This window comes from Schistocerca cancellata, chromosome 2 (genome assembly GCF_023864275.1).
Source record: "Schistocerca cancellata isolate TAMUIC-IGC-003103 chromosome 2, iqSchCanc2.1, whole genome shotgun sequence".
Lineage (NCBI taxonomy): Eukaryota > Metazoa > Arthropoda > Insecta > Orthoptera > Acrididae > Schistocerca > Schistocerca cancellata.
Genome location: NC_064627.1, coordinates 371335784 through 371348446, shown reverse-complemented (window position 1 = coordinate 371348446; position 12663 = coordinate 371335784). Strand labels below are relative to the sequence as shown.

The 12663-nt window shown below is 44.1% G+C and overlaps 1 protein-coding gene across 1 annotated transcript in view; it reads left to right on the top strand.

The window, feature by feature from the left end:
• Positions 1-10215, top strand: part of LOC126161771 (transcription initiation factor TFIID subunit 5) — a 64687-nt gene extending 54472 nt beyond the window's left edge. The window contains exons 9-12 of the mRNA XM_049917839.1: positions 8890-9083; positions 9355-9468; positions 9564-9741; positions 9896-10215. Coding sequence (XP_049773796.1) covers positions 8890-9083; positions 9355-9468; positions 9564-9741; positions 9896-10104 — 695 coding nt within the window. The 3' untranslated portion in view covers positions 10105-10215. The remainder of the gene's footprint in view (positions 1-8889; positions 9084-9354; positions 9469-9563; positions 9742-9895) is intronic.
• Positions 10216-12663: the final 2448 nt, after the last annotated feature.

The window sequence follows — 12663 nt, the reverse complement described above, 5'->3', positions numbered from 1 at the left end:
CACCCGGCCTCCCGCATGCCCACTATACGCCCTCGCTCAAAGTCCGTCAACTGCACATACAGTTCACGTCCACGCTGTCGCGGCATGCTACCAGTGTTAAAGACTGCGATGGAGCTCCGTATGCCACGGCAAACTGGCTGACACTGACGGCGGCGGTGCACAAATGCTGCGCAGCTAGCGCCATTCGACGGCCAACACCGCGGTTCCTGGTGTGTCCGCTGTGCCGTGCGTGTGATCATTGCTTGTACAGCCCTCTCGCAGTGTCCGGAGCAAGTATGGTGGGTCTGACACACCGGTGTCAATGTGTTCTTTTTTCCATTTCCAGGAGTGTACATGGCACTGCCCAGTGCCAAAAAAGGCTGAGATGCTGGTTTGCATTGTGGTGTAGGATAACCACATTGAGCTGAGAAAGGAAATGTAAACCCAGTTCCATAGAATGTCAGGAACTGGTCATTTAAGGGCTACAAGGCTAAATAATGGTTGTGCATGCATGCCTGGGAAGTAAATGTGATTTATTATTTGTCAAGCAATCAAAATCAACGGGTAGTAAAAGAGATACGGCCTTTTTAGCTTAAGATCATAAATATTACATCCTTGGAAATGAAGTATCAGCCTGTACTACTAAACTTCCCAGTCATCGTAGGAGGCATCAGAATGTGGCAGATGATGTGACAAAGTAGATGCTGCTAGCTGAGAATGCTCTACCACTGCTTGAAGATACCACAGCAGACATGGGGTCTGCTTCTTGTAGTGGTTGTCTTACTTCTCTTGAACCTCATGGTGTACTGTAAGTCAGTGCACTGCTGCTATAATTCTGACAGTTTCTGCACTGTATGATCCATACTGACTGCACTCTCAAATGTAGTGAAACTTTCCATGGATCACCTCACTGTCAATGTAAAGTTCTACGTAATTTTATTCTGTCAGTCACAAAATTCAAAACCATTTACTTCAAATTTGTCATGAGCTTTAAGAGAGGCCTTCCGGCATATAATCCACTAAGTGCCTGAAGAATAGCTACAGCCCGTCAGGAGCAGTGAGACTTACAGCTCTAATTGTAGTCCATTCATTAACCAAATGAACAGTCTAAACGAAAAACTGGTTGAGAACAGCAAGCTCAAAGGAGAACATTGCACTGCTGTGTGCATGTGTGTGGCAGGAGGTGGCTCTTCTTTGTACCACTGGCATTGCTGTCACTGCTGTTCATTGTGGAGGAGGTGTGGATCCACCAGACACTTTTTTTTTATGTCAGTGTCCATATTGCTGACTCTCATGTTAAACTCTGGCCTCTAAATCAAAGTCTAGTAGAGATATACAACTTTTTTGTGTAATCTAATTAACCATATTGTACTTTGGTGTTCCAGTTTTGATACGGTATATGCACTGCTTAGCATTGTCTTTCTTCACAAAGTATAATTAAGATTATTAGATATGGAACATTCAGTATTCCTTTAAATGGACAGAGGATTAAAAATGGAAGAAAATAATTGAAACTGATCTGTATAATTACTAGATGAAGTTACTGCTTCCAAATTACTCTCAAAGGGGGAATGAAAGAATCAGCTTAATCTTTTTATTTAATCTAGGGGACAATTTTCCAACCATTGGAAAGTAGTTACTGTGATCCTCTTTAGTAACCAGGGGAATAACTGAAAAAGCAGCAGGAGTTATCATAGGGATATCATGAGAAAATAAAATGTGTGAGTCAGCAATAAAAAGCTTGACTACATGGCTCTGTTTCTGCTTTCAGAGTGATTTCAGAAGAGAACATCCAACCATTGACAACCTGACCTGCTGTGGGTGGTTGTACAACATTCATTCCTGTACAGACAACAGCTGTTAGATATATTTTCCAAGCTTAACAACATTCACATTCTGTTTGGAAACAATTCATCATTCGACAACTTCATTAATTGGGTTTCTCGTATAGAAGTGCTTCCCCTCCTAACATTATTTTAAATATTGAGTCAGTGATGCCTAATTGGACCACTTCGATCATGGAAATGCTATCCGTCATAGTAGCAATTTTTGTGTCTTATCTTTTTGCAATTGCAGTGTTGTAAAGCTGTGACAGATGAAAAGTTAATCATCCTAACATCCCCAAGAACAAAGAAACTCTGCTTTCAAAAATAAAGTATTCAGATGGTATTGATCATGTATTTCGATAACAGGCATGATGAAGTATACCAAGTGTTATGGACTGACAAGACAGCCAATCCACTATGACAGGAAGCCTAAAGACACGCGTTTAAGCTCACGCAGGCTGGCGTGAGGTCTGGAACGTGACAAGGAATTGAGACTAGCAAAAATAGTACGTATCTGTTGGAATACTTAACTTTAATCCATAATTGGTGAACATCGCTCTTGACGGTACATGTTTTACAGCATCAATAGTAACTGGTAATGGCGCCTTGCTAGGTCGTAGCAAATGACGTAGCTGAAGGCTATGCTAACTATCGTCTCAGCAAATGAGAGCGTAATTTGTCAGTGAACCATCACTACCAAAGTCGGCTGTACAACTGGGGCGAGTGCTAGGAAGTCTCTCTAGACCTGCCGTGTGGCGGCGCTCGGTCTGCAATCACTGATAGTGGCGACACGCGGGTCCGACATATACTAACAGACTGCGGCCGATTTAAAGGCTACCACCTAGCAAGTGTGGTGTCTGGCGGTGGCACCACATTCCTCCCCCGCAAATCGGCGGACGGTTGTGGCATAAGGCTTCCGCCCGCCGTGGGGAGGACCCCATGTTGACGTATGCGACGAGGTGGGGAGCCTAACAACAGGCGAGGCTGTGCCACCCGCACCCTGCCATTCGGACCGAGGGGAGCTAGGAAACGCCTGAAAACCTGCTTCAGGGTGAACACCAACATGCGGTGTATGCGCCCGTAGAGACACAGGAGGGGCCGAAGGGTCGACCTCCATCGGGCCGGGGCACCCGACGGGCGAAGACGACAAGTGGTCCGGAGCGGGCAAGAGTTCCATGGCGAGGACAACTGGTCACAGGAAGCGATCGGCAGCGCGCAACCCAGGGTGGCGCCCAGTGGTTGCAGCGACGTGTCCACTGCAGGCGTCGCCGGTGGGAGGACAGGCGGCGGCGGCGGTGCGTCGCCATGGGGCAAAATGGAAGGCATCGTCGGGAACACCTGGGGCTGAGGCGAGCCAGTACATGGGTCCCCAGGGCGCTGACCGGACGGCACTGTCGCTGAAAGCAGACGGGGAGCGGCAGATCCCGTGCGACGACAGAGGCGCAGCTGATTGAGATGCCGACGCACCTCACCACAGGCCCCCAAAACCAGATACATAGCGCGGCCGAGGCAGCGAAGAATGCGCCCTGCGAGCCAACGCCGTGAACCTCGATAGTTGCGGTAGTAGACAACGTCGCCTGGAGCAAAAGCAGGTGTCTGCCGCTGCAGAGGAACCTGATGCGGCGGATGTAGCAAAGACATCAAGGTGCGATGAGGGCGACCATGAAGCAACTCAGCCGGCGAGCAACCATCTCGAGGCTGAGAGCGATACGAGGACAAAAAGAGCAATAACGCGTCCTCCCGAGAATGAGACTCTTTCAACTTCAACATCTGTGACTTGAAAGTCCTGACCAAACGTTCAGCGGCACCGTTTGACTGTGGCGAAAACGGCGTGGACGTCAGATGTTGAATACCATTGGCCTTGCAGAATGACTGAAATTCTGCGGACATGAATTGTGGGCCATTGTCGGAAACAATAGTCTGTGGAAGACCTTCAATGCAAAAGATAGCGGATAACGCTTGGATGGTGGCAGAAGACGTCGTGGAAGACATCCGGACAACAAAAGGAAAATTACTGAATGAATCGACCAGAACCAACCAGCGAGCATTCCAGAAGGGACCAGCAAAATCGATGTGTAAGCGTTGCCAAGGGGAAGTGGCTCTGGGCCGTGCAAAGAATAGCTGCGGTGGCGCAGATTGTTGTTCGGCACACACCATGCAAGAAGAGCACATATTCGTAATCGCGGCTTCGATTCCGAACCAAGTACAGTGCTGACGAGCAAGTTGTTTCGTTCTCACTATACCCCAATGTCCTTGGTGGAGAAGCTTTAAGACAGAGGACTGTAACGAACGTGGGACCACGACCCTGGACTGATCATTATCAGAACGCAACAGCAAAACACCACGTCGTACAAAAAGTCTCTCCTTGTGAGTAAAAAATCGGCAAACCAATGGATCCCTGATCCGTGACTTTGACAAGGGCCATTGAGTAGCAACAAGACGCAGAACGGTAGCAAGTACAGGGTCGGCAGCTGTGGCTGTAGCTACACGACGAAAATCAATTGGAAATGAGTCAACCACGTCATCGGTTTCCGAATCAATGAACAAGCAAACAAGTTCAGAGGAATCAAATGCCCTATCCTCAGCAACAGGCAAACGGGACAACGCATCGGTGTTTCCGTGCTTAGCAGTGGACCGATACAAGATATCGTAGCAGTACTGCGAGAGGAAAATAGACCAGTGAATGAATTTCTGCGCTGTACATCGGGGTACAGGCTTGGTCGGATGAAAAAGCGATGTCAAAGGTTTGTGGTCTGTGATGATGGTAAAGTGACGACCACACAAGAAATCATGAAACTTTGTAACACCAAATACGAGAGCCAATGCTTCTTTCTAGATCTGTGAATAATTTCTTTGCGCAGACGATAGCAATTTGGACACAAAGGCAATAGGACGATCGTGCGAACCATCTTTGTGCGCAAGCACAGCACTGATCCCGAAATCCGATGCATGCACCATCAATAAAAGGGGTTTCCAGGGATCAAATGGCGTAAGGCAAGTATTGGAAAGCAACGCCGATTTCAACTGGCGAAAGGCACGTTCACATTCCGTCGTCCAGACGAACGGAGCACCTTTACGGCATAAGCGATGAAGCGGAGCTGAAATGGAAGAGGCGTGGCGCACATAGCGATGATAATAATTAATTTTTCTCAGCACACTCTGTAGCTGCTTCAAATTCTGCGGCGAAGGCAAGTCTTGTATGGCACGGAGGTGCTCAGGACTGGGATGTATGCCTTGGGCATTGAGTACATGTTCCAGGTAGGGTAAGTCACGAGCAAAAAACACACATTTGTCCTTCGGCAAGCGAAGACCATTTTGTCGCAAGACCTGAAATAATATTCTGAGATTGGCTAAATGTTCTTCTTCCATCTTTCCGGAGCTCACAATATCGTCCAGATAGTTTGCTGCCGTAGGGACCGATGCACAAACAGTTTGTAGATATTGCTGGAACAATGCAGGGGCGGATGCACACCCGAATGGCAGACGTTTGAATCGGTACAAACCAAAATGCGTGTTAACCACCAAAACGCGCTGGGATTCTTCGTCCACCAGTGTTTGCAAGTACGCATCTGCTAGGTCCAACTTTGAAAAATATTTACCCGGGCACAGTTTGTCAAAAAGATCTTCCGGGCGGGGTAAAGGAACAGTAGCAGTCACTAGGTGTGGATTCACTGTTGCCTTGAAGTCCACAGAAAGTTTCAATTTGCCGGAAGGTTTTTGCAAAATTACTAAGGCTGATGCCCAGAGAGAAGCCTGCACATGTTCAATTACACCTTGTGATTCCAAATCGTGTAATGTTTTTGCGACCTCATCACGCAATGCGTGGGGAACATTGCGCGCTCTGAAAAATTTCGGTTGCGCGTTTACTTTCAGTTCCAAATGTGCTTTATAGTTCTTAGCGCAACTGAGGCCCGGTGCAAAAATGTCTGCAAATTCTTCAGATAGACGAGAAACACTGGCTGAAGGCACAGTCTGGTTCACTGATAGGACCTGATTGACTATAGACAAGTTAAACAACTGAAATAAATCAAAATCAAACAAGTTCACTGCAGAAGAAGAACGAAGGACGTAAAATGACACAAGTTTTGTTTGTCCTTTGTATGTGGCAAGAAGGCTGCACTGTCCTAACACAGGGATCGCTTGTCCTGAATAACTACTTAACTTAACATTTGCGGCATGCAACGGAGGTGTGCCCAGCTGTATGTACGTGTCTTGATTGATCAGTGAAACTGCAGCTCCGGTATCGAGCTGGAATGGTATCACTTTGCCGTTAATGTCCAAGTCTACAAAAAGTTTATTGTCCTGCTGACGACAAGAGCTACTGTCTCGTGCAATGTGAACCGACACTGGTACAGAATCACTTGCGACTTGACAGGATTTCCGGCGATGTCGATGCACACTTTTTGTGGGATGAACACAGTCACTGCTAGAGAGAGTGGCACTGGGCAGAGTGGAATGAACTATATGAATTTCCATGGGTGAAGTGTCGCGAGCCTGAGAATCCTTGGTTCGATTCCGATTCCAGCGCGAAGCAAAGGGCCTGGAATGGTTTTGAGCGTCCGATCGGAGCTTTTTCTGGCAAACACTCTGAACATGTCCTTTTTTATTACAGAAAAAGCAAATAGCCTGGCGTGACGGGCAATTCTCACGTGAATGTCTAGTAGCACACCGCGGGCATGATTTCACTGCATTTGCTGGCTGGCGCGGTACACGTGGCTGAGAGCCAGGCGGCTTTGGCGCGGCCGGGCGCGAGGACTGTTTACTGTTCCGTGCAGCTCGCCCGGCGGGCTGGTTAACCTGTTAACCTGACACACGGGTGGCGAAGTTTCAAATGATTCCTGAGCAAAGTCATGTGTATCCTGCCGATCCAATATGTCCATCACTTGTTGAAGGGAGGGATTGACTAGTTTCAAAATCTGTTCCCGTATACGAACATCAGAAACGTTCTGTGCAATTGCATCACATGCCATAGTATCTGAATAAGGGAGTCCACATTGACACTCAAAAGCACAATCTCTAGTAAGGCCTTGCAAGGTTGCAACCCACTCCCGATTAGTCTGACCTGCCGTACGTTTTGTATGAAAGAACGTATATCGTTTGGCAACTGCATTGACTGATTCTTTGAAATATGCATCTAATGCAGACAAAATTTCGTCGTAGGACAGAGTTGCTACGTCGCGTCGGGGAAATAATTTGACTATCACACGGTACGTTTGGACGCCGACGGATGCTAACAAAAAAGGCTGCCGCTCATTACCTTGAATTCTGTAGGCGGCGAGATGGAATCCAAATTGCCGTGACCACTCCGTCCAGCTTTCCAGTGCCGCATCAAAAGGATGAAAAGGTGGTGCAACTGTGTGTTGTGGCTGCGGGAGTGGTGGAGCGGCGGCTGCTGCATCGTTTTGCATTGCACGTTGACCCTGGATGAGCTGTCCAAGGGCATCCAATAAGACCTGCGTCCGCTGTTTCTGTAAGCGATAAAATTCGGACAGTACATCTGGAGATTGTGGCGAAGCCATTACACAAGTAAATCAGGGCAGTATAGTTACGAACGCAAGTTGGCCTCGTCGCCAACTGTTGTGGACTGGCAAGACAGCCAATCCACTATGACAGGAAGCTGAAAGGCACGCGTTTAAGCTCACACAGGCTGGCGTGAGGTCTGGAACATGACAAGGAATTGAGACTAGCAAAAATAGTACGTGTCTGTTGGAATACTTAACTTTAATCCATAATTGGTGAACATCGCTCTTGACGGTACATGTTTTACAGCATCAATAGTAACTGGTAATGGCGCCTTGCTAGGTCGTAGCAAATGACGTAGCTGAAGGCTATGCTAACTATCGTCTCGGCAAATGAGAGCGTAATTTGTCAGTGAACCATCGCTAGCAAAGTCGGCTGTACAACTGGGGCGAGTGCTAGGAAGTCTCTCTAGACCTGCCGTGTTGCGGCGCTCAGTCTGCAATCACTGATAGTGGCGACATGCGGGTCCTATGTATACTAACGGACCGTGGCTGATTTAAAGGCTACCACCTAGCAAGTGTGGTGTCTGGCAGTGACACCACACCAAGAATTAAAGTGGCAAATGGAACTCTTGCTAGCTTCAATCCAACTAGTTTGATCAGATTTGTTCAATTGTCCTGATTTTTCTTTGCAGCATAACAAAGTCTTTCTGAAAATGTTCGGAAGGGTGACTCAACTTGATTCAGGAGATACAGAAGGCTGTGACTGACAAGACTTGAGATAACTATGAAAGACTTTTTTGAGGGCATGAAGAGAATAAAACTCACTGAAAATGTATCATTTCAAGTGAAATCCAAGTCAAGAAAAAAATTGAAACTCATATATATTTTGTTTGGAATTGTTATTGTCTTACAAAGAAACATCTCCAACTTCACTTCATATTTTAAGGAAGAAAAATCCACTTGCACAATATCAGCCCCAGCAATCAGTCCTTTGCAAAAATTTGGGCCAAAATTCTGATAATAACTAGTTATGGCCTTGTGAATCAATTTCCCACCCATAGAATTCAGAAATATGATATAGAGGGAGACTTCTAGATTGTACAGATTGTGAAGCAACAGTCCATCTTTTTTTATGAGCAGCTTGCTTAAACAAGCACTCCAATAAATGTACACAGCAGGCAGAATGGTGTGGTACATAGACATTACAAATGTTTGGGAAGACTGTGCCACTATGATAGGTTCCCAAAACACTTCGGAATCTAAAGAAATGAGTTACAGATACAGTTGCCTAGGGGGCTTTCAGGGACTAGAAAGCTGGACAGTGTCCATTGTGGACATTACTCACACATTTGTAACTGAGCTGCTACAAAGTATTTCACTAATCCATTTTTGCTGGCACAATAAGACTTTATAATGAATAGTGATTCCACATTTGGACTTAACACCCAAGACTCTCAACTGTGTCTTTTGATGGTATTTCTTCTGCCCAGCAGGAATGCAGGAACCTCTCTTTTCCTATGAGCGGTGTATGTTGTGTGGATATCTACAGTGATTTTGTGTACTTTGAGGATAAGCAGTGAAGATACTTTGTGAAAGCTGCTACACATAGTTTTGCTTTTCAGTCAGGCTGTGGAGTCTGCAGACATGGACATGTTTGGTGTGCTACAAAGGACACTGTTTTCCTGTGTGGGATGTACGATTTGCCCCTCATGGTTACTACTTTGCCACAGCAGGACATGATAAAACAGCTCGACTTTGGGCCACAGATCAACATCAGCCTTTAAGAATATTCGCTGGTCATTTTTCAGATGTTGACGTAAGTGAATTTTTGTATTTTTCATGAAATTTGCATTATGAGATGTATTTTTTTAAACTGATAAAGAGAAAAACTAAAAAAAGAAAAAAGAAAATCGGGTGTGTGGCACACAGGCCTGTTTGTTAATAAAGAAACTCAACCAATTGTTTGGAAATTCTGGTAGCATGGTATTTCTTATTGTTCTCCTGGCCACCTGCTATAGTTCATGCTGTCGTCCAGATTTTTGTGTCATAACTGTTTAAACTGATATGTACTGATTTTGATATTTCAGTGTGTTCAGTTTCATCCAAACTCAAACTATGTGGCAACTGGATCAAGTGATCGCACGGTTCGTCTTTGGGATTGTGTTACTGGCAGTCATGTTCGTTTGATGACAGGCCATAAGGTACACTTCATTTAATTTTTTTCATGTCCTGTGATGTTGAAGTATTTTTGTGTATATAGTAGACTAATAATAAAATAATTTTATATGCTTGACAGGCGCCCATCTATTCCCTTTCTTTTTCTGTGGAAGGGCGATTCCTAGCATCTGCTGGCTCCGATTACAGAGTATTAATATGGGATTTGGCCCATGGACACCTTCTTGCTGAGCTCAGCAGCCATACTGCACCTATACATAGCCTCGCATTTAGCCGTGATGGACACATTTTAACATCTGGTATGTTCATAAAAAAAATGCTTGTGTTCTAACATTTTTTCCTCTTTTGTGCTACCATGTGGACAAGCACAAGATTTGCAACCCTTTTAGAGTGTATTGAGTCTCACCATATGTAATACTTAATATTAATTCTGTGTTTCCTTTCTTATTCCAGGTTCTTTAGATTGTTCAATTAAACTGTGGGATTTTACAAGACTTGTTGAAGAAATGACACTAGAAGATGTAAATGTGTCTCATAACCCTGACATAAAGAAGAGCGAAAGTTATTTATTGCGTTCCTATGGAACAAAGAACTCTGGAGTGCTTGGTTTACATTTCACAAGAAGAAATCTACTGCTAGCTGTTGGAATCTATGACTCTTGACATGTCGTAAATGTTGTACAAAAGTGTAATATTTGGTATTAATATTTGTTATTGAAAAGTGTTGGTATGAATGCAAGCAGATGGAAGAATATACCACTAACTGTAAGACTATATTTATGCAATCTTAAAATCTAACCTCACTAAACATGTCTTTTTAGATGATCGCTGATTAGATACAAATTTTGAAAGGCTCGCTAGTTTTTGAAACTTGGATGCATTTTCTTGGGAAAAATATCATTTAAAGACTGTAGCAAAAAGGACCTTTGACATTAAGACATAGTGAGATGCAAAGTAAAATAGTAAGATTTGCAAATCTAAAAAGTTAAAACTAAACATTTTGTAAATACATTCACAGCATTTAAGGCATGCACTTGGAAGTGACAGAAAACAAAAAGCTAATCAAAAACTAACATAAGAGACATAGGACTCATGTGGAGACATACAGATAGTAGTTTTTCCCTTGCTCGATTTACAAGTGGAACAGGAAAGGAAATAACTAGTAGTCGTACAAGGTACCCTCCACCATGCACCACACAGTGGCTTGTGGAAAATGTATGCAGATGTAGATATAACCTCAACCAAGTACCTCTGATCCAGATATCCCTCACAAACTGTGTGCTGAAATCGAATTGGACATCACTTAATCATTGTAAAATTACACAATTAAAAAACAGTCTCTGGAAGCAGTCACATCCATGAAATATCTAAGAGGGCACCTATGGGAAAGTTTAAAGTTCAACAACTATATAAAACTAAGGCCAGGCAACACACCTGCAAGATAGATTCATTTGGATAATCCTCAGGCAATGTAATCCATTGACAAAGGAGGTAGCTTACAGAACCCTTGTTTGACCAATGACTGAATACCATCAATCTGGGATCCATACCAGATAGGATTGATAAAGGGAGTACAGAAAGTCCAAGGAAGAGCAGCACATTTCATTACAGGTTCATTTTATAAGTGCAAAATTGTCTTGAAGATGCTCGCCAACTCCAATGGCACATGCTGCAGAAGAGGTGTTCTGCATCAGATGTGGTTTATTGTTAAAATTCCAAGCACATATGTTCATAGGAGAGCCAACCAATATATTAAACTATGTGATGAAATTGAGAAATTGAATTGGATATCACTTAATTGTTATATGGTTATACTTATATCGTGATAAAAGATTGTGAATGTAAAATTATAGAGATTCAAGCTGAAAAACTGTTCTTCCAGGGAACAAGAAAAGGTGGAAAATGACAGTGGTATACAAACAAGTATAAGTGTACATACAAAGGGTCCTAGAAAATTTTTGTGATACGGCTTTATTCGTTTAATTTTTTCAAAGTAATTCTCCCAACTTTCTGAGGGAGTAAGGCACACTCGTTGTTCCAAGCCCTCAGGAGGTCTTCATCCCTTGAAAACTGCACTCCTTTCAGCCTCTCTTTCACATGCGAGAACAGTGCAAAGTCACAAGGAGCAAGGTCTGGACTGTAAGGAGGGTGCTCAAGAAGTTTCAGTCCTGTATCCCTCACATATTCAATGCTTATTGTGGCCTGGTGAGCAGGAGCATTGTCGTGATGGAGGAAGCATGTGTCCATTCCTGACTTTGGTTGCATGTTCTTCAAAGATTGGGTGATTTGAGCAGGCATTGCTCAGGGTACCACTTAAATGTGACTGTCTTCTGTGTGTCCAAAACAACATGCTCCACAATTCCACTCAATTTGAATAAAAAAAAACAGCTATCATTTTCTTCTTTACTGATCGGGATTTTCTGACAGTTAAAGGTATATCATTGTCTTCAAGGACCCCAACTTTGTTTTGGGTCATAGTCGGCACGCCGTAATAGGACAGCCCAGACTCATCACCTGTCACAATGTTATTCACATACTGAGCACCAAGTCACACGTCATGTCATCCGCTCTTCCATCAGTCAATGCGACACTCAGAGGCAATGAAGTTTCTTTACTTGCAAATTATCATGCAGAGTTGAATGAATTGTTGGTGGTTGAGCCCTAAGGTATCCCCTATCTGCTAATAGGTCACTCGCCTGCCTTCGTCGACTTTTCCTTACACCATCAATGTTTTTTCTCCCTAACTAATGATCATGGCCTTCCCGTTCTCTCAGTGTCCTCCAGAACGAAATTTCCTCTTTGGAATTCTCTGTACCACCTGACTATAGTTGTATGATGTGGACACACATCACCAAGTGCAAGAGTCATTTCTTTGAAGCATAGGTCTGTGTTTAAACCCCACATGAAGCTGCACCATAAAACTGCCTGAATCTCACTTCGTGACCACAGTGCCACAGCAAGCAGTTCAAACTGACCCTACTAGTGAATGACTGCACCCACAGGTTTGGCACAGCAGCTACAATGCAAGTATGAAGTATTCTCAGAACAAAGCAACAATCAGTCTCGTGTGACTTATTGTTGTGTCGTATTGCAAAACTTTCCTAGTACCCTTTGTGTAGACACAAAAACACATCCATACTCCTATTTACTAATTACAGACAATCATAGATTGAATTAAAGTTATTTTATTTCTCATACATGTGTATAAACTAACCATCTCTG